At 37.4% G+C, this 26,976-nt stretch overlaps 3 protein-coding genes across 4 annotated transcripts in view; all 3 read right to left on the bottom strand.

Annotated features, from left to right (window-relative positions):
- Window positions 1-1,405: 1,405 nt before the first annotated feature.
- Window positions 1,406-3,380, bottom strand: LOC121504931 (complement C1q-like protein 2). The gene is made up of 3 exons (XM_041780042.1): window positions 3,107-3,380; window positions 2,886-3,014; window positions 1,406-2,011 (listed from the first exon to the last, which is right to left on the bottom strand). The coding sequence occupies exons 1-3, from the start codon at window positions 3,201-3,203 to the stop codon at window positions 1,734-1,736; spliced, it is 504 nt and encodes a 167-aa protein (XP_041635976.1). The 5' UTR covers window positions 3,204-3,380; the 3' UTR covers window positions 1,406-1,733.
- A 3,193-nt stretch (window positions 3,381-6,573) lies between these two features.
- On the bottom strand, window positions 6,574-9,822 carry LOC121504704 (complement C1q-like protein 4). Its single transcript, XM_041779724.1, has 3 exons — window positions 9,424-9,822; window positions 9,203-9,331; window positions 6,574-7,202 (listed from the first exon to the last, which is right to left on the bottom strand). The coding sequence occupies exons 1-3, from the start codon at window positions 9,518-9,520 to the stop codon at window positions 6,925-6,927; spliced, it is 504 nt and encodes a 167-aa protein (XP_041635658.1). The 5' UTR covers window positions 9,521-9,822; the 3' UTR covers window positions 6,574-6,924.
- A 2,331-nt stretch (window positions 9,823-12,153) lies between these two features.
- The window catches only part of casq1b (calsequestrin 1b), a 43,625-nt gene continuing 28,802 nt past the window's right edge, over window positions 12,154-26,976 (bottom strand). For both annotated transcript variants that reach the window (XM_041779727.1, XM_041779728.1), the window contains 10 exons: window positions 22,496-22,589; window positions 20,269-20,369; window positions 18,567-18,678; window positions 18,402-18,475; window positions 18,050-18,180; window positions 16,031-16,076; window positions 15,850-15,904; window positions 15,616-15,716; window positions 15,240-15,314; window positions 12,154-12,968 (listed from right to left, as the gene is read on the bottom strand). In XM_041779727.1, the coding sequence (XP_041635661.1) occupies window positions 12,672-12,968; window positions 15,240-15,314; window positions 15,616-15,716; window positions 15,850-15,904; window positions 16,031-16,076; window positions 18,050-18,180; window positions 18,402-18,475; window positions 18,567-18,678; window positions 20,269-20,369; window positions 22,496-22,589 (1,086 nt within the window). In that variant the 3' untranslated portion in view covers window positions 12,154-12,671. The remainder of the gene's footprint in view (window positions 12,969-15,239; window positions 15,315-15,615; window positions 15,717-15,849; window positions 15,905-16,030; window positions 16,077-18,049; window positions 18,181-18,401; window positions 18,476-18,566; window positions 18,679-20,268; window positions 20,370-22,495; window positions 22,590-26,976) is intronic.

Raw genomic sequence — 26,976 nt, 5'->3', positions numbered from 1 at the left:
CCTTGAAGTGTAGAGGGCTGAAAGACTGGAAACTTTACACTGGGCAAGCAGGTCAGATGATAGTGTTGTGATCATAGAGCAGCACCAAGCAGTGCTGGAATGCCAGAAGTAGCAGAAGGAAGTCCTTCAATGGACATGACACACCAGTCCACTAGAGGCATGCCCTTCAGATCAGATAACAAAGCAGTAATGATCAAATAGCCAAAAGAGAATTATCAGGTAGATCAGGTAGGTATTAGCTGAAACCTCACTCAGACTTCAACCAGCTGTTGGAACAGTCCTTGAAGCAGGTGCTGTCAAAGTTCATGAACAGTGGAGATTGTTGGTGGATAAAACTCATACTGGGGCCAGTCAGTAGAAGTGCGGAAACATATTCTCCGCCAATGAAAGCTTTCAGTGTGGCTCTTTGCACTTGTTTTTAATAAAGAAATGTGGCTCAGCTCAGATAAGACTGACATTATGCCACAGCTACATCTGAGTTTATCTCTACACCAGCAGCAGCTATCGAATATTCCGGCTCTGTGTTGTCGATTGTAGCTCTGCAGGATGGATTTGCCTGAAGACAGATATGGATTCTGGCCAACCTATCTAATTTGCAAGTTTAGGTTCTTGCTGCTGGATGACAAGTCGTTTAGGAGTAAACTAGTGACTCTTATTTCTTGGCTTTCTCAGCTTGTATATCTGAAATAAAATAGATTAAATTTCCCTCATTTGTAAAAAAAAAAAAAAAACCTCAAATGACAGTAAATATTTTTAACCCTAAGAGTTCCTTTAATTTCCTCCCACATTCATCCCTAATGACAAAAAATGTCCGCCTCCAAAAAACTATTGTGAAATATTATATATTAATTTTTATTCCACTTTAACAAATCATTTTAAAACTACTTCAGCCTCAAATGTACATATCATATTTTGTTAGATTTTTTGGGGTATTTAACCCTAGTATGCTCACACATCTTAGTGGACCCCCCCAAACAAAAACTAAAATATATAATACACACACACACACACAAATATAAACTATAAAAATGAATGCTAGCAGTCCAAAATAAAATCTTAACATAAAGGAATGCATTAATTTATGCTAAGATAAATGTGGGGTTAAAATGGCATTTTCAATGGTTCTCAATGGGACATTTTTGGTCTTTAACAACAAATGGAACTCAGATGATTTTTTTATGAATATCCTCTGGATAATTTGAGCTATATTCATTCATCACAGCTAAAATGGCTTGAAAAAAAAATAATTAAAAAAACCCTAAAAGGCACAAAATGCCCCTAGGATCTCTTAGGGGTTAAAGATGGTTGTGTTTGCTTTAAAGGCCACACAGGGCCATCAAAGTCTGTTTCATAGTTGAAGCACACAAAAGACACATTTCATCTGTGCTTGACATTTCTCACTTTATTGATCAAAATGGTTCATTTTTATGTAGCTACACATGAGGTAACAACATTTGGTAAAGTTAAGCTTTATTTTAAACTTACATGGTTTATCTACAGGTTTTATCTGCAGACATTGGCTTTTCTTTGTGTATACTTGTCTTATATCCATTCAAAGCTCCTAAGGATAAAATTGCATCAAGATTATCAACTGCCACCCCACAGTACTAGATTGTAACAAGAAACTCGCCATAGCACAGACATGAAAAACTTTAGTCAAAGACTCATTTTCAGATTAAACATGTCAGAAGAAAATGATTTCATCATAGAGGCAGCTGCCGTCTTCTCTGCTCTCACATGTCGACCAGAAAACCGCTGAAGGTCGTGTGGTATCCTGAGCCCCAGATGTGCTGGTTTGGACCCATGCGCACATACACCTGGTCTCCTTGATTCAGCTGCAGGAACACGGCGTTCCCTCCGTTATGAGCCGTCTCGTGAACCGCTGGGTGATTCTGCGTCTGCACCACACGCTGGCCGTTCCTGTAGAGGAACAGCTCGGTCCCGGTTCCTCCTCCAGCATGGTGGAAGATGGTGAAGTAGTAAATTCCCTCAGAAGGTGCACAGAAAATTCCTATAAAGACAGCAATAAATTGACTTTTTCATGCTAAAAGAAATAATAAAATGTAATTCTAACCATGTTGGCCCAGTAGTTTCTTTTCTTTTCTTTATTACATTGTTTTTGGGGCTTTTTGCCTTTATTCAGACAGGATACCTAAAAAAGAGACAGGAAACATGGGGAAGACAGACTTGCATCAATCCAGCGTGTTGAGGATTATAGGCTTTGTGTTTTGGTGCCTGCTCTACCAACTGAGCTACACCAGTGCCCAGGTTTGTAGTTTCTTCGTTGAAGCAAAGACATTTCAAAATTTCATGAAATAGTTTATAAGACTTATAATTACAATATTTTTTCATTTTCAAATTTTCAAATTTGAAATTAGAAATTCAAATCAGGAAACATGCTGCTTCCCAATTACTGTTAAAAAACAGAACAGAAACAAAACATGGAAAAACATGTCCTTGGCCTTTCAGGTACTTCCTATTAATTTGAGAATCAAAACAGGAAGAAAAACCCAACCATTTCCCATTTTCAATTGAAAAAAATGAAAAAAAGGTGGTTTTTTTAGATTTGTTTTTTATGCCTTTATTGGAGAGAAAGGACAATTAATTTAACCAGAAGCAGGGATTTTTTTTTACACTTACGCGGATACAGCTTTGATTTTGTTTTAGGATTTTTCATTTCAAATTTAAAATCCCTTGGCAATGAAACACACTAACCCCTATTCAATCCAAAATCATAAGAATCCAAACAACTATTATCAACAAGTTTGTGGTTTGTTTTTATATCAGCTTTTTATTAGCTGAAGTACTCCCCCAGAGATTAAAAAAAACTTAAAAATTAAATTAAATAATTAAAAAAAAAAAAGTTTCTTCAGTGTTGGTTTTACCTGTTGATGAATCGTAGGCGTTTCCTTCATTTGTGATCACTGTCTGGTAGACGAGTGTCGTCTCTGAGTCATAAGGTCCAATGTTTCCTCTCGGGCCTGCCCCTGCACTGAAGACCACCTTTTTTCTCTCTATATGAAGGAGAAATATTCACATTTAACATTCATAATACAGCACTGATAACAGGTTATTTTAGTTATGAAATCTTGAAGATTTACTCTACCTTTGCTCTTCAGAGCTGCAATCTGGTTTTCACTGTCCTGCAGCTTAGTTTCTAAAGCTGCTATCTTTGCTTTCAGCTCACCGAACTCGCAGCACATGTTTGCAGTGGAGGATGAAAAGTGTTGATCGAGGATTGGATGTCTCAGAAGTGGTACTCGTTGAGGCTCAGAGTCTTGTTGCAGAGTAACAACAACAGCCAGATGTAGTTTGAACCCCGGCTAAAACTTCTGTTGAGTTTTTAAATTCCCAAAGGAGAGGAAGCTTTTCCACCTTGCAACGCCCAGCTTGACACACCTGGTAAAAGGCAGACCTCAAAGGACAGTTACACCTCATGACTGGTACGCTCTCATTGGCTGTTTCATATCAAAGATTATTGTCTTGCCAGTGGGTTTATTGTTTAATTCAAATTTCCAGCTCACACCTTTGGACACCTGGATTGTAAACCTTTCATAGCTGCACTTTGAAATGCTTCTGCCTTTTCTCTGTGGACACACACAGCAAGAAACAGATGTTGCCTGTAGAAAACTTTCCCTGCTGGGACAAGACACTGTCATATTTGGATGAGTTATAGAAAATGGAGCATGATGGTATGTTTCTTGTTCTAACAACTCTTCTTATAGCTAAAATAGAAGATTACAATTTCTACTCCCAACAGTGCCATCTACTGTCCTGTTTTGGTAATTACATTTCTCCCATGAGGACAAATACTTGACATGTGCAGAATGCAGTTTGGTGCTATATTATAGTTTTGTATAAATGCTTATGCTATTCCTTTTCTTCTTAATGCCCCTTTAGCCTTATGTAAACTACATTCATTGGTAAGTTATTAAAAGTGAACCATAACTAAGATGATTGAGATAAACTGAAGTACATTTGTTTCTGTTGAGTTTTCTCTCATGACTTGATATGAAAAGGTTCCTCTTATGAGCTGGGCTAGTTTTTATCCTATGAAGGTAGCGATTGAAAGATGATATTCATTATTTCAGCCTCTCTGGGAGGCGACGAAAAACCCACCCGTCCCCAGATTTAAAGCGGTGCATTCAAGCACACGCCGGTCTCTCTTTAGTCTTGTCTTCTTCTTGTTTGCAGTCTGTTCTCTTTGCTTTAGTTCTTAAGCCCGCTTCCGCCTGGGAGCGCGACAGGCGTCTTGATCGTGACAGGCCTGGATTTTCAGTTTGTTAACAAGTCGGGGCTTTCAGACTGCCTGTACATGTGCCGCGTCTTGCACGCTTTTCAGCTTTTTCTATTCGTTTCTCCCAAGGTTTTGGCCTCCGTGAGTTTTCGCCAACTTTATCTAGTTCCAGCGTGTTTTTTTTTAGTTGTTTTGTATTATTTTGGCTTAGTCACAGCAGCCCAAATCTCTTTAATACTTATTGTAACGTTATCTGAATTCTGCACGCCCAGACTTGACAACCAAATTAACCTACCTGTTGAATTTCTCAAACTACTGAAGTGGTGTTTTTTGACGGTTGTTTGGACAAATTGAGGATTGTATTTTGAACTGGATGAGTCCACCTGAATCAGGGGAAAGGAAATTGCTTGCTGTGTAAAGTGGGGTACACACATAAAGATAATCAGGCTGTTTTTGTCCTGATTTTCCCCCTTCCCGACCAAGGATGGCAAATGCCTGATTATCTTAGGTCTTATAAGATTATCCTATAAGATTATCCTGTGGTCTGAAATGTGTTAAGAGTGAATGTGTCCCAATAACTGGCTCTGAAAACGGTCTGGGCCGACGATCGTAAATGTTAAACTTGTTCAATATTTACGACCAAAAATCTTCGTGTGTGGGGCAAGCCGACGACTCCCGAGTCATGACTCCATGAATTGTGACGTAGAACAAAATGTAGCCAATCAAGAAGTGAGCTGACTTAGGAACAAGTAAGCAGGCGTAAATAAAAACAACTCACCTCTAGCTCGCCTAGTAGACTATAAAGTCTGTGTTCTCGCTGTCTCCAATATTTTCTCCACAGTCTTTTGTTTTAGTTCATGATTTTTCCGTTAAAAATAGTCCCAAGAACACCATCATTCCCTCTTCTTGTATGTCCTCTTCCATGTTGCGTGTTGTGTTTTCCGGTTGTTGCTATGTTTCTTCTTCTTCGTGTTTGTTAGATCACGTGTGATCAAGCGACATTTCTGGCTTGGAGGACGAGATTCTAGATCGGCAGTGGACAGAGTCATGATGTGTGTGGATTAAAACTGTTCAGTGCCTGATTTTTTATCTTCATGTGTGGGGTCTCTAACAGATAAAAAATCTCTTAAGATTTAGAAAATCCTTGTGTGTGTACCCCCCTTAATCGCCACTCAACTTTGCAGAACTCGTCAGCTCCTGAACAACCGGATCCAAGCTGCGGATCAGCTGGTCCAGGCGGTAGCCACAGACCCTCCTCTTTCCAGTTAGATGGCTCATCTCTGAGGACTCCATCCCTCTACGACAAAGTAGACGATTCTTGTCTAACTCCTGCTGAATGGGTTAATGTGTTTCACTCAGGTCCCATTAAAAGCCACTGATCAAATCAGACCTATTTTCCAAAATCCACTCCCAAATTCTACTGTTTGATTATTTTTCCAAAATTTTGGATCATAATCTGTTATTGTTACGTTTAGCCATTTCCTGTTTTCTTTTTCTATATCATAATTCATGTTAGTTACATGGTTTATACATTGCAATCCTGTTATTCGCAATAAATCTTAAAAATTTAAGTAATTTGTCTATAAAGTTTCATGTTGGTAAATTCATTCCTGAAACGAGAGTTCACAACTTGAGAAATGAGACTGATTTAAATTTAAAGGTTAAATGTGGTTATTACATATTTAGTTCCCACATGCGTGGGTGGTGCCCCTTTTAAACATGCAATTCAAATTTGATATCACTTTTGAAATTAGCTCTTGCAAAGGTATTTTTCAGCATTTTGGCTCTTTGGTTGAGCAGGGTTATGCTCAGTAGCAAGGTACCTTCGCAGAAAACAGTGATAAGTGGGGAATTTTGCAGCATGCTTTGAATGGAAAAAGTAGCGCCACCTAGTGGACAAATATGAATTTTAAAAATGAATGCTAGTAATCCAAAATAAAATTTTAATATAAAGGAATGCTCTAGTTTATGCTAAGATAAATGTGGGGTCAAAAATGGTATTTTCAAAAGTTTTCAATGGAACATTTTTGTCCTTAAGAAGAAATACATCGGTTTTTGTGTAGCTTAGCCATTTGAGGCTAATTTAAGGAACTGACATGACAATTTAGAAATAAAAAAAAAAATATCCTCTGGCAAATTTGAGCTATATTCATTCAACACAGCTAAAATGGCTTGAAAAATAACAAAAAAACTGAATGGCACAAAATGCCCCTAGGATCTCTTAGGGGTTAAAGATGGTTGCGTTTGCTTTAAAGGCCACACAGGGCCATCTAAGTCTGTTTCATAGTTGAAGCATTCTTACAGTTTTCATTCTGACACAAAAGACACATTTCATCTGTGCTTGACATTTCTCACTTTATTGATCAAAATGGTTCATTTTTATGTAGCTACACATGAGGTAACAACATTTGGTAAAGTTAAGCTTTATTTTGAACTTACATGGTTTATCTACAGGTTTTATCTGCAGGCATTGGCTTTTCTTTGTGTATACTTGTCTTATATCCATTCAAAGCTCCTAAGGATAAAATTGCATCAAGATTATCAACTGCCACCACACAGTACTAGATTGTAACAAGAAACCCACCATAGCACAGACATGAAAAACTTTAGTCAAGGACTCATTTTCAGATTAAACATGTCAGAAGAAAATGATTTCATCATAGTGGCAGCTGCCGTCTTCTCTGCTCTCACATGTCGACCAGAAAACCGCTGAAGGTCGTGTGGTATCCAGAGCCGTACACGTGCTGGTTTGGACCCAAGCGCACATACACCTGGTCTCCTTGATTCAACTGCAGGAACACGGCGTTCCCTCCATTATGAGCTGACTCGTGAACCGCTGGGTGATTCTGCGTTTGCACCACACGCTGGCCGTTCCTGTAGAGGAACAGCTCGGTCCCGGGACGTCCTCCAGCATGGTGGAAGATGGTGAAGTAGTAAATTCCAGCATAAGGTGCATAGAAAATTCCTGTAAAGACAAGAAAATATTAACTTGCATCTTCTTTTTTTATTGTTAGAAGGAGTAATAAAAAATAATTCTAACCATCTAAGCTCTGGAGTTTCTTTGTTTTTCACTTTATTGGGGGGGCTTAAATCTCTTCTCTTCTCTCAGGCTGTTTTCCAATTACTCTTTAAAAATAGAAAAGCATGGAAAAAACATGCCCTTAGATCTTTCAGGCAGTTCTTTTGAAATAAGGGATAAAAATGGAAAACATGAAACATATTTTTTTCATTTTCGAAAAAGAATTGTAAAATTAGTTTGTTTTTTTTTGTTTTTTTCAAAATGATTATTTTTGAATTTTAAAAATTTGGACATTTTGGGCCTGTATTGGTTAGATGGGATGGTGGATATTTATGGTTGAAAGAAGAATCAAAAATCAGTGGAAACCTTTGTGAAATTAATTTATTGAATAACAAAAATAAACAGGCAAAAAAAGACCCCAACAGTTTTTTGTTGTTTGTGTGTGTGTGTGTGTGTGTGAGTGTGTGTGTGTGTGTGTATGTTTGTTTGTTTGTTTTGTTTTGTTTTGTTTTGTTTTTGTTTTCATCTTTGAAAAAATAGCTTTTTCCTAGGAAAACAAAAGTTAAAAAAATTAGTCAAGTATGTTTTTGGGTTTTCTAGTTTAAAAGAAAGATTTAAAGAACAGGAAAATGTGACTAAAAGGGAAAGATACGTGTTTCAAAATAAAAGCCCTTATGTCAAAATAAAAGCCTACATAGGTATCTATTGTGTTTTACAGTAAAATAATTGGCCAATTTGATTTATACAATGTATAAATGATCTTAACAGAAATTGTAAAGATAACTGTGTTATTTTAAAAAATAAAAATTAATTAGTGTGAATAAATGAGACCAGACTGCTGGAGGTTTTTTTCCATGAAGACGGCACAAGTAATATTTTCTATTATACTGTCTTTTTTGACATGGAGGCTTTTATTTTGAAACAGTCACCTTTCCCATTGGGCCATATGATATCCTTTTCATGATATTCTCAAGTCTTTTGTTAGAATTTTATAAAAATGAATAGATGAAAACTTACTGTGGATGAATTTTTGATTTTTTTTTCAGATTTTGAGATTGAAATGAAAAATGGGGAAAGAGCTATTTTTTAAAAAATCTTTTTTTTTTTTCAAGAAAAAAAAACAAAACAAAACAGAATATCAAGAGTTCCTTCAGATTTCTGAGGCTTTTTCAACCAGGAAACGGCACTGAAAATACACACTCATCTGCACCCCGGTTCATTTTTTTAATCTTTATTTTTTTCTTCTGATAATAAAAGAAAGATTAAACAAAAAAACACTGTTGATGTAAAATTCTTTTTTTTCACTGTATCTGCTTTGGGTCACACATAGAGGAAAAAAAAATGTTACTTCACTAGTGTTCCTTTTTTTGAATTTCCTTTTTTTTTTTTTTTTTGATCAGGACAAAAATAATAAAATAAAATAATTCACTGATTTCATTGTAAAAAGGGTTAGGGGTTTTTTTGGAAAATGGAAAGGGGGAAAAAATGAGACTCATAAAAGCTTCTTTTTTTTTAATTTTTTTGATTCCCAGTTTAAAATGAACTGTCCTTAATGGTGAAGGGCATGTTTTTTAAATTAATTAATTCAATTATTAAATGATTTATTTTAACAGTTTTTTCTGGTTGTTTTTCATTTAAAATAAAAAATTCATTGGTCATAAAATACACTGACTCATAATCAATCCAAATATCATACTAACCCAGAACATTTCCACACCATTCAGCTGTAAAACATGCATATGAAGGTCCTCAATGCTGGTTTAAAATCACCCAAACTTTTATAGTGCTCAAGTTTAAGGTGGCTCTTGCTCAAATCAAAATGAAGCAAAATTATTCAAATATTGAAGTTTAAGATCATAGATAAGCACACTAAGAGCAACGCATAGATGATGCTATAGCTTGTAAAATATCTCATTAGAGAGAAGTTTCTTAAGTTTTGACTTTACCTGTTGATGAATTGTAGGAGTTTCCTACATTTGTGATCACTTTCTGGTAAGCGATTGTCGTCTCTGAGCCATAAGGTCCGATGTTTCCTCTCGGGCCTACCTCTGCACTGAAGACCACCTTTTTTCTCTCTATATGAAGGAGAAATATTCACATATAACATTCATAATACAGCACTGATAACAGGTTATTTTCATTATGAAATCTTGAAGATTTACTCTACCTTTGCTCTTCAGAGCTGCAATCTGGTTTTGACTGTCCTGTAGCTTAGTTTCTAAAGCTGCTATCTGTGCTTTCAGATCACCAAACTCACAGCACATCTTTGCGGTGGAGGTTAAAAAGGCTTGATTGAGATTTAATGCTTCAGAAGTGGTATTCCTTGTAGTTTTAAGTCTGTTGCAGAGCACAGCAGCAGCCAGAACAGAACGGCCGGTCTCCTCTGTACGATGCAGAAAGGTTCCGCTGTCTTGCTGCTTTTATATGATTGGATCCAGGTTGCTTGTCACACTTGTCACAGATCCAAAAGAATGTTTCATTTTTGGTTTGGCCGAACAACCGATGAACATGTGACAGAACTCATCATACTTGTAGTATTTAAGAGGAAATATGTGGGTTGGAGATTATAATGAACACATGTTTGTAGTTTAGTTCTAAGAAAGTAACCTCAGAAACTGATGATACAAGTTATTTGTGCATGTTTGAAGTTTCACTTCACATGAGAAAGTGGAACCAAAGACTCACTGTTCATCCTGTTCATTGTATCTGTTCCCATTAACCATACAAACATCTGTGCTGACCTTTTCTGACTTCCTCTAATCTTACCAAAATCTGCTGACCTCTTATTGTGCCTCATGCTTTTTTTGTTGTTTTTCGGTCAATTTTACTTTTTATTTTTCTCATTCTTTTGACTTAGAACAGCCTCTCTATGCCTGGTGAAACGCATACAGATCTTCGTATTAATATTTCACATGTAGAACTTTCTTATATGTTACTGTGTTGAAACTTAAAGTTAAAATTATGAGAAGTTATTAGTTCTTTATGAAACAAAGAGAAATAAATATGTGGTTTAGCATTGTTTTGCTGAAATATGCAAGGCCGTCCCTGAAAGAGACGTCGTCTGGATTATACTTTTTTGCATTGATAGTGGCTTTCCAGAGATGTGAGCAGCCCACGCCTTAGGCACTAGAGCAAACCCATCCCATCAGAGATGCAGGCTTTTAGACCGTGCACCGACAACAAGCTGGATGGTCCCTTTCCTCTTTAGTTCACAGGAAACAAAGACTGTGGTTTCCTAAAAGTTTTGATTCATCTGACCACAGAACAGTTTTCCATTTTGCTTCAGTCCATTTTAAGGGTGCTTTCACATTAAGGGCCTGGTCTCAGATCCAAGTGCACTTGAGCCCAGAGTCTGGTTTATTTGGGAAGTGTGAATGCAAACGAACCACGCCCGGGCACCGGGCCCGGGCCCACTTGGGGAGTAGTTCTCGGTTGCGATTCAAGTGGACTCTGGCACGGTTCAGATGAGATGTGAATGCAACCGCGCTCAGATACAGGACAGAGCGTCGTATCAGCTTTATGACCTCATCGTAAAAACTAAACTTCTTTCAACAGCACGGCAATTTACTCACATTTTTCCTCAATAAAAAGTGGAAATCGTCAGAATCCAGTCAATAAACGGTCTGTTGTGATTCACCTTACAGATGAACACAAGTTGGAGTCAGTGAGAGGAGGTGCAAAGGCAATAAAAGTCTTGTAACCTCAAAAACCACTGCAAGACCATTTAATCCTCTGAGCTGCACGTAGATGTGCAGATACAAAGAACGAAGTTGCTGGCATCTTAAAAAGTGATTTTAATCATCAATGGCTGCAGGATGGAGTTTTTGCCGGGTCAAAACAAAAGCAGTCTTCACTCAGGTCATGACCCCAGTGGTTGCCATGGTAGCTTCTTCTTCTTTCTCCTCCTTTGCGGGGTTGTAAACCAGCTACGCGCAAACCACCACCTGCTGTTTCAGACCGAGTAAATACGCAAGTGGGCCTGGGCACGGTTTGATATTGCTAGAGTGAAAGCAAGTCAGTGGGGGGAAGGGGGAGGGGGAGGAATCGCGTCGCTGCGCAGTTAAAAAAAAACAGGGCCTAATGTGATAGCACCCTAAATGAGTTTCCGCCCTAAGAAGATAGAAGCATTTCTGGAGAGTGGTCACATATGGCTCCTGCTTTGCATGATTCAGCTTTAATTTGCATTCATGGATGGCACAGCCAACTGATTTCTGGTTGTATTCTTTTGCCCATGCAATGATTTCCAGTACAATCATGACTGCTTTAAATGCAGTGTTGCTTTAGGGCCCGAAGATCACTAGCATCCAATATTGACCTTTGACCTTGTCCCTTGATCACAGAGATTTCTCCAAATGTTCCAAATCTTTTATGATACTATGTTGGTATATTCAAAGGCCTTGCAATATTACACTGAGGAGCATTTTTTCTGAAAATTTTACATGCTTTGCTTAATGCTTCTCCTGCTTTTTCTCATTAGTTTCACTTACTTTTTCAGCCTTTTGTTGCCCCGTCCCTACTTTTTTGAGATGTGCTGTTGCCATCAAATTCAAAATGAGCCAATATTTTTCATGAAATGGTAAAATGTCTCAATTTAAACATCTGATATGTTGTTTATGTTCTTTTTATGAGATTTGCCCTCATTGCTTTCAGTTTTATATTTACATTTTTACAAAACATCCTAACTTTTTTGGAATTGGGGTTGTACTTGCCAGCCTGTTTTCGAGGGGGTGCTTCCAACATGTTTCAAGCTACAGTTGGACAGAAATGGTTCCAGGTGACACTCACCTGTAACAAAACCCCAGAACAGGATTCTGTGGGAACTACTAGTTTAACATACAGAAAGACAGAAATATGCACACAGGGAGGGATGACACAGACAAACAGATTTGGTTCTCTGTTTTATATTTTGTCTTTCATTTTTAATATGAGAGCAGAAACAAGTTAAGGTGTAGTTGTTTTTATTATCCTGTACTTTATTTTTCCAAGATTGTAATAATCTTAAGACTCTCCAGTGAACTAAGGTCAATTCTTTCTTACTATAGTACAAGAAAGTGATCGTTTCTTCTCTTCATCAAGTAGAAAACATGTCATTGAAACAGAATTACAGTTAATGTGAGGAACTGTAGAAAACAAACAGGGAAGTTAGCCTTCGTTAGCTTCTTCACAGTGAAACTAAAAAAGTAAGAAGTCAGAAAAGCTGTAACACTTCAGACAGAGTTACAAATGCTCTGCTTCTTTGAAAATCTCCTTCCCTGACAGACGGTAAAAGGTTCCCATAGGTTTGTTCTTTTTGTCCCTTGGAGGGAACCGTACAGAAGGCAAACCGACACAAAGTGTGTTTACCAAAAGATGTTAAAAAGTGGTGCTTTGCCATTACTGGATCAATAAACTGATGTGATTGATGTAAGTGATCATTTATTCATCATCATCATCATCATCATCGTCCTCATCATCATCGTCGTCGTCGTCATCGTCATCGTCATCGTCCTCATCATCGTCCTCATCATCATCATCGTCGTCGTCATCATCTTCATCATCATCATCATCGTCATCATCGTCGTCATCGTCGTCGTCATCATCATCGTCGTCATCCTCCTCATCATCATCATCGGGGTCGATCTTTCCCGACAGAACGTCCTCGATCCACTGCTCCAGCTCGTCGGCTGTGGGCATGTCATCGCCATCGTCCATCTCCATCCACACGCTGTCAGCCTGTAGAGGAACAAACTCGTTAAAGCTCGACAAGTGAAAGGTTACAGTTTGGTTTTGATTCAAAGTCGAAAGTTACAGCTGATTTGTGGATTAAATGCACAATATGTAGCATTTGAATCAAACTTTGGGCATGTCATTGCATGTCATTAAAATATTACATTTAAATGTTGCTTTGAACAAATATATGCCTGATCTGTCTTAAAGCACCCTTCTCTGTATTCAAGTTTAAACGTATTGATTCTTTGGCTCAATTTAAATTCTAACAGCGATAAAGACATATGGATATATAAGTAAAAAGGAAGTACTGGAATGAAAGTATCCTCAAAAGTGAGTAGTAGTTTAAATGAAACAAGTACTTTTCAGAAAGTTTAGGTTAAGTGTCAAATAAGAGAAAGGTTATGTAAAAGTTTGGGTAAGGTTTAGGGTTAAAGTAGGGTAAGTTTAGGTTAGGTAAAAGTGTAGGTTAGGTTTAAGGGTCATTTAGGGTAGGAACAAAGTTTGGTAAAAAGCACAGGATTAGGTTAAGGGGTAAGATTATTGTAAGGTTAGGTAAGAAAAAGTTTAGGTTCGTTTTTGGGGTAAGTTAGAGTAAGAGTTAGGTTAGGTTTAGGTGTAAGATTAGGGTAAAGTAAGGTTAGATAAGTTCAGGTTAAGTTTTGGGGTAAGTCATTGCGAGGTTAGGTAGTGTAAATGTTTAGGTTAGGTTTAGGTGTTGGTTAAGGTAAGGATAGGTTATATTAAAGTTAGGATTAAGATTAAGTTAGAGTAAGGTTAGGTCAGGTAAATATTGAGGTTAGGTTTAGGGGTAAGTTAGGGTAAGGTTAAACTGGGTAAAAGTTTAACAAGTAAGGTGAACATTTTGGTTAGAGTTAGCATCAGTTTGGGTAGGGTTACGTCAAGCACAAGTATAGATTAGGTTTAGAGGTAAGTTAGGTAAAGGTAATATTATCTTATCTCAAGGTTTAGCCTAGGTTAAGGGGTACTAGGGGTTTGGTTAGGTAAATGAAAAGCTTAGATGTAAGGTTAGGTTAGAGTTAGGTAAAGTGAGATATGAGTTTGGATTAGGTTTGGAGAAAGAGTAGGATTAGGTGAAGTTAGGTAAAAGTTCAGGTTAGGGTTACGGGTTTTTAGGGTAACTGATAAGTTAGGTTAAAGTTAGGTTAGATAAAAGTTGTGTTTATGTCTAGGAGCAAGTTAGGGTTAGGCAAAGGTATAGATAAGGTTTAGTGGTAGTTTGAGTAAGGCTACGTTTATCTTAGGTCAAGGTTTAGCTTAGGTTAAGGGGTATGTTAGAGTAAGGTTAGGTTAGACAAAAGTTCTGTTTATGTTTAGGGGTAAGTTAGGGTATGGTATAACCTTGCAAAGCAGATGGATACACCCGTTTTCGTGTATCTCACTGGCGAATCCATCTTGCAAAGCTCCCGTCTGCACCGTTTGGGCCCGCTTAAAAAGTGACAGGACCAATCAGCGTCGAGGGGCAGTACTTTCGGGCGCGGCAGAGTGGTGACGTAAGCAAGCAGCAACAAGAGGCCGGTGCCATTATGGCGGAAGAGATTAGCGTGGATGCTGCTAAAGCGCCAGTTTCATCAGGACTTGATGAAACTGGCTCACAATATGCTGTTCTTTATGGAGTTTATTCCTCGGTAGCGGAGCACGTGCACCTTGGTAGCAGCTACAACATCAAGTGTTTTATTGCTCTGATTGGCCCAAAAAGTTGTGACAGACAGAACATTCATCCAATCACCCTTTGAGGTTTTTTTTTTTTTCAAAGGCTCTGCCCTTTTAGGTATGGTATGGTTAGGTTAGGTAAAAGTTTAGGTTATGCTAAGGAGTTGGGCAGGTGTAGGGATTGGTTAGGGTAAGGTTGGGTTAGCTGAAAGTTTTGGTTAGGGTTAGGTTTAGGGTTAGTTAGGGTAGGTTTAGGTAAGGTAAAGCATGGACTAGATTTAGTAGTGGGTAAGTTCAGATTAAAGAAAAAAGCTTTGGGTAGGGTTAGGGGTAGGGTAGGTTAGAGTAAGGGGTAAGTTAGGGTAAGGTACGATTAGGTAAAGTTAGGTTAGGTTTAGTTTAGGTGAGGTTAAGGGTAAGGGTAAAAGTTTGGTTAGATTTAGGGGTAGGTTAGGGTAAGAGAAAAACTAGAAGCTAGAAGAGTTGAGCCACAAACTCAACTCTCTAGCTGATAGTCTGATGTTTTTCCAGGTTCTTTCACAAGAACTGAAACTTTTTTTCCACAGGCCTTTCTAAGGCCACAGAATGAGAAAGGTTGCTCACATCCTCAACATCAACAACACCAATCTGAGGAGAACCAAGGTCAATGTGGAAGGTCTTCTCCCAGTAAGGCACCAGCTGGAACAGAGTCAAACAGAGGAGGACATCGTTAGGCTCATAAATCCTGACCCTACAAATTTGTCAAAAACATGCAATCCTTGTAAAAATTAAATATCAACGTGCATTTAAAAGTTGATTTTGAGGAACTAGTGTCCCATCAGTGTGAACACAGAGCTAAGAACAAACCCAAAGACTTTATTCTCCATTTAGGAAGTCATAACCTCAGTGTATTTGCATCAGATGTATTTTTCACACGTTGCATTTATGTTAAGCCTTTAAAATGTGCTTCCAAGCAGATTGGAGTGTTTTTTTTTCATACCAGGGGGAAGTTGTCAGGGTCGATCCAGATGATGCTGAGGTTGGGGTTGTCAGTGTTCTCGCGTGCCACCTCCTTCAGGATTTCCAGGAATTCATAACCGTCTAAAGACAAATTCAGACATTAAACATGGGAAAAGGTATCCTCCAGCTTTATAATAGGTGTACTAATATAAACACTTTGGGGAAAAGTCAGTGTTGTTAAAATGAGTATGAGAGAGCAAAGGTGAAAGTAAACCTGGGTCATCTTCCTCAGCAAAGGCGACAATGTGCTCTCCATCAATGTCATCTTCCTGGGAATACCAAAAGGCAATAAGAAATGTTTTTTATGTTGATGGCATTGAAATTTAAATGAAGTTAAAGAAAACATTCTAAGGAGGGGATGTTTGTTTGATAAAGAGTAGGTTCCAGTCTCTTACCCAGATCTCGTACATGCTGTGTGGCTCAAGCTTCCTCAGAGTGGGTCTGTAAGACAAAAACGACAAAAAACAAATCAAGTCAAACTTATCACTATAATAAAATGGAATATGACACAAATCTGACATATAGCATAGTAAAATTATGAATAAAGCAAAATTTTAGATAGAGGGTTTGAAAGGCAAAGAAAAGAAGTGGGCTTAATGCTGGGGAAGACCCCAGAGTTTCTGTTGAGCCAGGAGGACAACCAGCAGAGACATGAAGGAGCTGATTCATGGAGAGGAAATGGGTGTAATCCATTGTCATCTTGCTTTTTTAATGTCAAGCATAACAAAAAAAAAGCAAGATTGTTGTTAATGTCTGTTTCAGTCTAAAAATAGCTACGTAACGCTCCCTTGTCTCAGAGTTGACCATGTTGACTTCAGTTGACCATAGATCTCAGATACACTACAATAAGACATGACATAATACAGTATGATACCATATAATATGATACCATATGATACAATCTATCAGGGGCGCAGCTTGGGATTTTGGGCCCCCAGAAAGAAAATTACACAGGCCCCCCTTTAGCCAGCCAGCGAAGCAAAAAATGTTGCATCATTATACGAATATCCATGTATTTTTAAAATTATAATATCCCCATACTAATTAGCAAGTACTAGGGTTGGACTAAACCATTTGGACTTTGTTGAGGGGAGGAGCAGGGGCCCCCAAAAGTTTATTTTACTCTATTTGATTCAAATTTCAGTCTGTAGACCAATTCATTTAGTGGCTTTGCTTCAACAGTGATGATAATTACTAAGACAAAAAAACAAATAAAAACACACTTTTCATTTCAGACTTCTAAAAGGCCCATATCTACTCAGGGCTCAGGTAATAAGTACCCCCTTTCCCCCCTGTGCTACGCCCCTGCAATATATTATAGGATGCAATAGGATAGGATACGGATACGATACAATATGCTACAATAGGATATGATCCCATAGATACGATATAGTATGATACTATATGATGTCATAGGATATGATACAATACGATACATTAAAATATAATACAATATGACATGATATGATACAAAATTATATGAAATTGTATGATTTGATACAATATGAATCAATACCTTTTAACCCCCCTCTTTTTTTGGATATTTGTCTTGGACTCCAAGTGCTCCCTACATAAGCTCAGTCCCAAAACACCCCTTGACAATACCTCTAGCCATGCCTCTGCAGTTTGCATGTTTATATCAAACACTCCATAGGGGGTCTTTACTAAACAGTATGCCAATACTTTAATTTCATTGCTGGATTAAACATAATGAGGGACCAAAGATGATTGGGGTCTTCCTGGTTTGCTCTGCAAGCTTCTTTCAAAGCACTCTGGAATCACTGGTTGCATAAAAGTTCATCCATGAAACCAACACAGTTTACTGTTTAACAAATATAATGTTTGGAGTGGAGTCTTTAATGGACAGAATCCTCAATTCAATAGGAGTAAGTTCTGGAGCTGAGCAGTCTACTCAGACTGGAATAGTCTAGTGGGACCACAAACTTAGTCCCACATTGCAAAGTTGAACTTGGAAAACTGGACTCACAACTGATGGCAGAGAATACCTGTAGTCCCGCAAAAACAGCGCTGAGATGCAACAACAGAAGGGCAGTTTCCAGTAGCATTTCATTCTGCATTATATAGCAGTCTTTAATGTAATGTCCAAAACATCCTGATACAATTATGAGAATTTCTCTGTGCTTGAAAACTGTTGGAAATATTTGATGTTATGTAAGACCTCAACTGAAGATAAATAGCAGTAGTCACTTTCAGGAAATATTATTGACAATGTAGTGAGAAAAAAATCTACATATTGTAGATTTAAGTAAAGGTAGATAAGGGCTTGAATTTAGTAGAGGGCACCAGTAAATGCATCTCTTTCAACACTTAACTTGAAAGATTCGCCATAATGAAAACAGACTGGTAGGCCAACCTGGATCATAACATCATCTTGATATCAAACAAAGTCTCACCTGTCGTGCTGTTCGATGTATTCAACAAGCTCAGACTCGATGTAGGGCTTTCCTGGAATGGTGACGGGCTCCTCCATGAAGGGCTCGTAGAAGTCAACCTCGTTAATCTTCAGCTTCAGTTTCTTGGCGATCTGAAATAAAAAAGAAGCATTAATGCAACTTTTAAAAGTTTGTTTTTAAGCCAAAAATCAGTACTATAATCTAGACCTCAAAGTTACTTTTCTCACAAATCCATTAAACTACATGGCCCTCATATAGAATTCCCATTAGCCTATAAATCCAGCATGAAAGTCTGCATTTTGGGGTACACACACAAATACAAATCAACACAGATATTCAAACATTTTCAAACCTTGGGGTCAAATGTGGCAAAGAACTTGACGAAGGGGTGGAACTCCTCAGCAGCATCATCGTACTCAATGAAGTCTTCATGGAGAAAAGGAGAAAAACTGATTATCGATTAAAAACAAGCAGAACTTTTACAGGCTAAGACACTAGGCCAGAGTATTCAACTTACGAGGAGATTTCTCGCTCTTGAAAAAGCCAACCAGCTTGATGACCTCGTCCATGTTGTGGAAACCCTTCAGCTCACGCTCGTTGTCAATGATCTCCACAGGGTCTTCAATCACCTGCAAAAAGACGGGAGTACTAATATTACTGTGAAGGTCCAAATACCTGACAGCGAAAGTACAGTGGGGGGTCAAGGAGAAGGACCAGGGTGTTTTCTTGGGTGCAAATGCTTTAAGCAAGGGCTGGCAATGAGGCCCAATGACGTCAAGGTATCGTGCTCACAAGAATGCCTGGAAAGCAAGGAATCAACATGAAGCCCAATAGCCTTGACATTTTGCCTGTAAAATACGTACAAATTCAGAATTTGATTGTTGCAACATGTTCGAAAAAAGTTAGGACACTCTATAAGTGTCTAGGGAATGACGATAGTCATTGTTTAAAGTATTGAAAGTGGATTTCTTTCTCATTCTTGCTTGATGTTCAAGAGGTTAACAGTGCAGGGTTTAAGTTGTTGTTATTGTGAAGCCATGCTGTTGTATGTCATGCAGAATGTGGCATCTTCTCCCTTAGGGATGTCCCCTAAAAAGACTCATAAATTGGAAGCACATGCTTTTCCAAAGCCAGTATATCCCTCTCACTATAAATAGTGTCCTCACAGATGTGCAAGTGACCTATGTAATTGGCACTAATACACCCACACACCATCACAGTGGCTGGCTTTCACAATCTGTGTTGTTAGCAATCTGGATGGCCCTTTTCCTCGTTAGCATGGAGTACTTTACAGCCGTTATTTCCTCTTGTGAGACCACAAGACACTTTTTCTCTTCAGGTCAGTCCATCTCAGATAATCTTGGGCCCTAAGAGTACAGTGGTGCTTCTGGATGTTGTTGATAAATGGCTTTCACTTTACATGGTAGGCTGTTAGCTTACATTTGCAGATGCCCTCACATACTATGTGAACTGACTGGTTTTCCAGAGGGTTCCTGTAATACCCATCACAGAATGATGCCTGCTTTCAGTGCAGTGCCACCTGGATTGAAGGTGATGGGTATTCAGTGATGATTTTTAGCCTTGGCCCTTATTTGCAGAAATTCCAACAGATTCTTTAAATCTTTTGATGATATTATGAACTTTAGATTGTCAAACCTCTAAATTATTTGAAATTGCATGTTGAGCTATAGGTCACAAAGTGTTTACAAAATGGAGAGCTTTCCACTATTGTTTACTGTGAACTAGGAGTGCTCCTTTTATATCCAGTAATGGAACTATCACCTGTTACTAATTAACTTAGTCACCTGAGGAGTGTTACAGGTGTTTTCTGAGCATTCCACAATTTTCAGTAAGTTTTCTTGCCCCGTCCCAACTTTTTTGGAACATGTTACAGGCATCAATTAAAACATTAAATATCTTGTGTTGTATTCAATTGAATATATTTGAATATATGATGAAATTGATTAGCCAATCACTGCATTCTATATTGATTCTATACTGATTCAAATTGTACACATCGTCCCAGTTTTTTTGAATTAGGGTTTTTATTTTACATCCAGTAGAAATGTTGCAAATACTAATATGAAAACATGCAGACTATCAGACAGACAAAGAAACTGAGTTATAGAAAATTTACATTTTGTAATATCTTGAGATGATCTTATTTGTATGACCATGCTGCATTAAAAACTAGACTTCTAGACCCATGAAAGACTTACATCATAGAGGAACTCCACCAAGGTGTCTGCAGCCAGCTCTCCATCGTACTCAATGATCTCGTTGTCAGCAAAGATGTAGATGCTCTCCACCTCTTCCAGACCTGTTGGCACAAATCATTCAAACATTACGTTAAAGGTTTGTCACATATTCTTTGGTAATTTCTTTATGATTAAACTTTCAAGCTTTAGTGAATATCATCTCCTTCAATGCTGCCAACAACATAAATACTTTCCAGTAAGCAGTGCACATATGGCTTGTTAGCACATCATCATTTAGTGCTGCTGGTGAAAAAAGCTGTGATATCTTTGGTCAACACTTGAGGGCAGAACTGATTCATTTTTGTCCACACAGTCAGACTCAGACTTCTACTCTTTGCCTTACAGCTTTGTGTATGAGGAAAATCCAGTCTGATAGTAGCCATTTAATCCCATAGGAGAAGTTTAAGATGGAAAAATCAGACCTAAGACTAGACTCAGCCTTGTAATCAATTGTTTGAAAAAGGCTCATTCATCTTTTGCTCTTTTATAAAGAATATTTTATGTTGTAAATTCTTCAATTTGTTTTGTTGTAATGTTCTATATTTATGTCTGTTTTATGACTGCAATACTTTTGTTGTTGCATGCATTGTGTTTTTAACTCATCATTACCACACACAAGCCTACCAAACAAACCCAGATATGCAGAATACCCAATAGATGAATAAATAAATGGAAAATAATAACTCAATAAATACAGTTACCAAGATTTACAAAATAAATGGACAGATACCAAAATAAGAAAAGACTACCAAAGAAAATGAGGGAATTTTTAGATTTAAAAAAATGAATGCCCAAACATCTAAACAAATGTAAAGCAGGAAAAAAAACCACATTTTTAAAAATAAATGTTAACAACTAATAAAACATCTTAGAAAATAAATAAACCAAACAATGTGATACCTAAATTCCAAAACAACGGCAAACCATCAAATAAACTCAGAAATGCCTCATAAATAATAGCTGAATGAATAAATACCTACCAAAATTGACTTAAAACTAAATAACTAATAAGCAAATTTCCACATGAAAAAATTATCTATGTACCTTAAAAAAAACCTATGCAAGTAGCTCTTTAAATTTCTGAGGAAAAAAACAGATTAACTATTCAATACATTTCAAAACACCTTAAGGATGTATTCGTAATATAAAATTATTAAGTACAAAATAATCTAGACACATGAAAAATTATGAAATAAGCAAATGAAATTATGAAAAATAAAACGGAATAATTCAATCAATAGATGGATAATAAATAAAAAACTTAACATCAATGTTAATAACTTATGAGTTGAATAACCCCATAAATAAAGTTACCACAAGATATTACAATTCATAAATAAAATAAATGTTCACTCTTGAACAGCTACTAAAATAAAAAACTACCCAAATAAATGACTAAAAATATAAATAAATAAATAAATAATTAATAAATACCAAAATACTTTAACTGAAAACCTGTTTTTTCAAATAAATGTTAACTAAAATAAAAAACTGCAATGCTAAATTAAATGAAGTGAAAAACTAAAAGTAAATACATTCATCAACATTTGAATGACAAATAAATAACTGCACATCTAGATGAAAAATAAACACATAGCTGAAAGATATAATAGTGAATAAATAAAACTAAATAAAATGTGAAACCTGAATTCCAAAAAACTAAAGCATAACAAACAAACAAATAAACAAACAAATAAATTCCAAAATACCTCCATAAATAATAGCTAAATTAATAAATACTTACCAAAAATAACATAAAGTAGATGATAAACAAAGAAACAAACAACCAAATACCTGCAAAACATAGATAAGTAGAACCTATCTACATTTCTAAATAAATACCTTGATTCAGAGCATTCTAAAACACCTTAAGAATACACCCCTAAATAAATAATTTTTAAATGAATAAATATAAAAAATTGAAATACATGAAATCCTTTGTAATAAACCAATGAAATATTAAATGATAAAACTAAATAAATAACTGAATATGTAAAATAATTTCTAAATTAATTAATAATATCATTTAAACAGCTAAGGTTTTTTTTTTAATAAATCTGAAAGAAGAGCTAACACCAAATGAAAACTGATGATTCATGCTAATTTAATGATTTAGCTTATTATCTGCCGGTATCAATTAGGCAAAGATTTCACCAGTGAGGCCTCTGTCAGAGACTGGCAGGCATACCCAGCTTCTTGGCAACAGCAGCGCCCTTCTTTTCATCCACCAGGCCAAATCCAATGTCCTCATCATCGAGATCGTCCAGCACTTGGGCTGCGAGCTAGATGGAGACAGAGAGGAGGGGGAGTGGGGACAAGAATGGGAGTAAGGGGAGATATAGAGAAAGAAGTTTTCAGTTTCAGTCGCCCGATCAAAGCAGTGAACTCATTTATCCATGATACATCTCCTAATCTTAAAACTCCATCAAAGAGCACTTTCAGTTTCATTTGCATGACCAGCCCCTTGACATTTCAGACTAATTTTAAAGCCTTGAAAGCAAAAAGCCTTGGATTGCTGCCTTGCACTTTCTAAATCGGAGTGAAACTGAAGCCAACAATTGACAGCCCTCATAGCCGGCGCGGGAGGAGCATGGACAGCGGGGTTTCCAGAAGAACAAGAGGAGCAGAACATGAGCCAACTATGTCAAGGGGAAGAGACGCTGCGACAGGTGCCGTGGAAAGGCGAGGAGCTCAAACTCTGCCAAAGTAAAGCCACTGGATACATGCGCCAAACTGTACAATCTTCTGTTTTCATCTCCCTGTTTTACAATAAACTCAATATTCCCAACATTCTTCATGATTACTTGTTTAACAGTATTGTTTAGCACTAGCAGAGCGTTTTTAAGAATGGCTGACTCTTTTGAGAGGTTAACTTTGCATGAGATAGGTGAAAAAAGCTCAATGTAGCAGTTTGCAAAGCAGCATTGCAAAGTGTAAAACATCCAAAGCAGCCAAACACCTCAAGGCAACAGCACAAATAGCTTGTGCAGTACGTACAGTTTGGTGCAGCATGTGCTAAGTTGCTACTCAGAGGCAACTCTTAATGCCATCCATTCTTTTGGTCTAGAAACATTAGCTCAAGATTTAACTTTGGGGCAATTTTTCAGTCTAATCCTGAAAAATAAGGCAAAGACAGTGATAACCATGAAGGCCAACAGCTAACTTAACTACACAGGGTAAGGCTTTATTTATTGTAAATGGGTCATTTGACCAAAAATCGGTCTGGCAAGGCTGATAATTTTAGTTTTATCTGCTTTAGTTTTCACAGTTGGTTTAGAACTAAACTGTTCAAGATAACTGATACAGTTGAGAAACTTTTGCGACAGCCAGCTGCTAGCTAGCTTATTTTGAAGTCCTGTTTCCTTCAATTAACGACACAAAAGCAGTCCATTGCTAACTCTAAGGTGTTTTTACATTTTGATAACATTTGGGCCAAATGTCATACGTTAGCTAGGCTTATCATAGCTTAGCTCAGTTTAGCCTAGCGAGCAAAAGTAATCCAAATGACTTCTACTGCTACGTTTTGGCGTGACATGATTCATTAGCTAACACCATTTGTGTCTGATATTAGCATATCCTGTTTTTGAAGAAATTCTAGGACTAGAATCAGAAAGCTTCCAATCAGGGGCAGCCATCTTTGTTACCTAAACTACATTAAAACTGGGGACCTATTTCCTTTCTAATTAAAAACCAAATTCAAATTCAGTCTAGGCCAATGTTAGGAATTGTTTTCTGATTGTTTTGGATTATGTTTGCTAATCATAAGTAGGTATGTTCCTAGCAACTAACTTTATTGATTAAACCCAAATATTAATTCAGACTAGTCAGCTTGCCTTAAGTCGACCAAAACAGCAGAAGCCTGAGCACAGTAATTTAACACAGCGAAACATGAGACCTGACTCTGCAGAGTGTGGCTAACATTAGCGGTGCTAGCATAACCAGCCTTTGGTCCTCCTTGCATGTTAGCATTGAAATGTCTGTTCTAAACGTGGCTATAAATCGTCCTGGTCTATAGTCTATAGTCCCTGCTTTCTCGATCAAAATAGATTCAAACTACTGGCATGTGATGCCACCTGCCCATTGTGCTGGTTTACATCCAGGAAGAAGAGCAGTAATAGCAGTAATGCAGTAGTCAGAGCGGTTGGGGACCACGACTCAGTCCTGTTACACCCTACTATACTTGCCACTTAGCCCTACCCCTACATTTTGCATGTTCTTTTCCAGGGATTGGGTGCTATTTCTTGTTTTCAGCTACACACACAAGTTGAAATTGGGTTTACATGACTTTTCTTATTTGGGAACAACGCTCAGAACACAGTCAATTCATCACATGGTTATATAATGTGAGGCTGGTCTGCTGAATAGAGTGTGGCTAAAGTTAGCGGCGAGCTCCGCCAGCCTTCATTCCTCTTTGCAGATTAGTGTTTTGCTTAATGTAATGTACTTATCACTTCAGTTGAGAAGATAAACGTGAGTATACCACTCAACAGCCTACATACAGCTTTACTTTCAGTTTTTCGTTCAAAATACAGCTTTCGTTCAAAGTAAAGCTACAACTGCTAATAGTGGTGGGAGGCTTCATTATAGTTTTAAAAGAGCATTTTACTGGTATTTTGGGCCCATGCTTCTAAATTACGATAGATAATTAGTTTGACGAATGTGAAAAACTTGCGCTGGCAAATTTGATATCTGAATTTAACGGTCAGCTCACTGTGCACATCCCTTTAGGTAGGGTCAAGTTTGTCAGGTCCATGGCATTTTAAATGGAGATTTTCCAGAGACTCCAAACAGAGTGCTATGGGAAATCTCCCAGAAGGCCTTGTGAATTATCAGCATAATGGCTGCTCTAGTGGAGAAGTGTACAAATGTTGGTAGTTTCTTTGTTAAAATTTCAAAAATAAACTATACTGCATGTTATCTCAGTTAATGTAGCTTCAAAGCCTTATGGTCTTTTTGTAGTGAAGGCTGTCGTTGACTATTGATGACGTACCAGGTTCTTTAAGAGTCGTACCACTTTGCAAGGAAAGATTGCACTAAAACCCCTTGTGACTTTGTTTTAATAGGAACAAGGGGGGACTTGAAACCAAGAGGTAGGGGTTGTGGTAAATTAGAAATAGTACTGAGCCATTATAACAGACATTCTGGTTCTAAAGTAACTAGAAGAACTATCAGTTCAACCTACCAGTAATTCTAGGGCGGACTATTTATGGTGACAACTTTAATCATCTAGGTGCCTAAGCCTAACCCTAATTAGAAGTCAAAAAGTGCACATTTTTCATTTTGTTTTCTGAAATATATTAAAAGCTATAAGCTATTTTTGTATAGAATAAATGAAGGGTGATTTCAGTGTCTGACTGGTGTAAAGTGTCATTTCCAGGAGACTTTCAGTTCAACCCTCTGAGTCCTGTGCTATTTTTTTTTTTTTTTTTACAATTTTGTCTTGCCTGAGCTTATTGTCTTAAGAACTTGTAAAACATTAACCCTGCAGTGCACAGTCAAGCTCAAAACATCCTTTTATTTGGGAAAACCTTTGCTTTTTGGATTTGTGTGCTACAGTAATGTGACTTAAATTTTGAAAAAGTTATGGGACTATAAAGACAAAAAAAAAATAAACAAAAATTCAAGCTCACAGAAAACAATAATGACTAAGGCTTTTTTTGCACAAACTAGTTCTCCCATTTCTTCAAAAAGTGAAAAATTAGCATATATACAAAAAAAAATGTCCTTGTGCCTTTTTGCATTGGCTGTTTTTGAGTCATCCTGATTTAAGTATAAAGACATGCGCTGTTTGACAATGTATGATGTGACAACACAACAGCCATTGGTTGTCACAGCTTGTCACAAAGCAGTGTGGTAAAACGATATGCTGGATTAGCATGCTAAATGCAAAGCTAGTGACGGAGGTAATCATAAATGGATAAAAAAAAATGTATTAGAATATATATCGGAGTTACTGGTGTGGATTTACTCTTTAAAAACCTGGAAAGTCATCCAAGTTCCTGGCTTGCTAGAGGAGCCTCCATAGGGGCGATGAAGGCATGGATAGCATCATTAGAATGGCACATTAGAGGGCTACAAGAGGAGAAAAAATTAAGTGGCTACAATTTATGGTTTAAAAGTTATTACTTTTTTGTTGCCAGTGTCTCTTCTTGTTGTATACGGCAACGTCAATCTCAGATGTTTAAATTTTGGGCCATCTCAGTTCTGTACCTTAACTTATTTTCTTTACATTTACACAGCCTAGGTGCAGTTTCCGACTTTTGGTTAAATTGTTGGCAGCACCTGGATTCCCCTGCTATTGCCATTACCAGATTAAGGTATTTATGAACTAGATGAAACAGTCTGCCACAGTTACAACCCATTAGCTAATGTAAGCGACTGCTAACACTTGTATAGCTAACCTTTGTATAGAGCATAGCCAGACACTGAAATTCTGAAACAGTCCTGGTTGTCCACAGTTTTGTTTCTAAGTGTTTTGACAAGGATGTAGATACCTTTTTGCATCATTGGTTGGATGGTTAATAGTGAGAAGTGAATGGATGTAAATGGTAAAGCTTGATTAATGGGTTAGAAGACAGCCTTCTTCATACAATACTAACCTTGTCTATTCCAAATAAACCTCTGTACTACGTAGCATACACTGGTACAATCAAATGTAGACTCTGGCAC

The sequence above is a fragment of the Cheilinus undulatus genome, linkage group 22 (genome assembly GCF_018320785.1).
Source record: "Cheilinus undulatus linkage group 22, ASM1832078v1, whole genome shotgun sequence".
Taxonomy (NCBI): Eukaryota; Metazoa; Chordata; class Actinopteri; order Labriformes; family Labridae; genus Cheilinus; species Cheilinus undulatus.
Note: the sequence above shows the minus strand (reverse complement) of the source record. Positions and strands in the feature narration are given on the sequence as shown.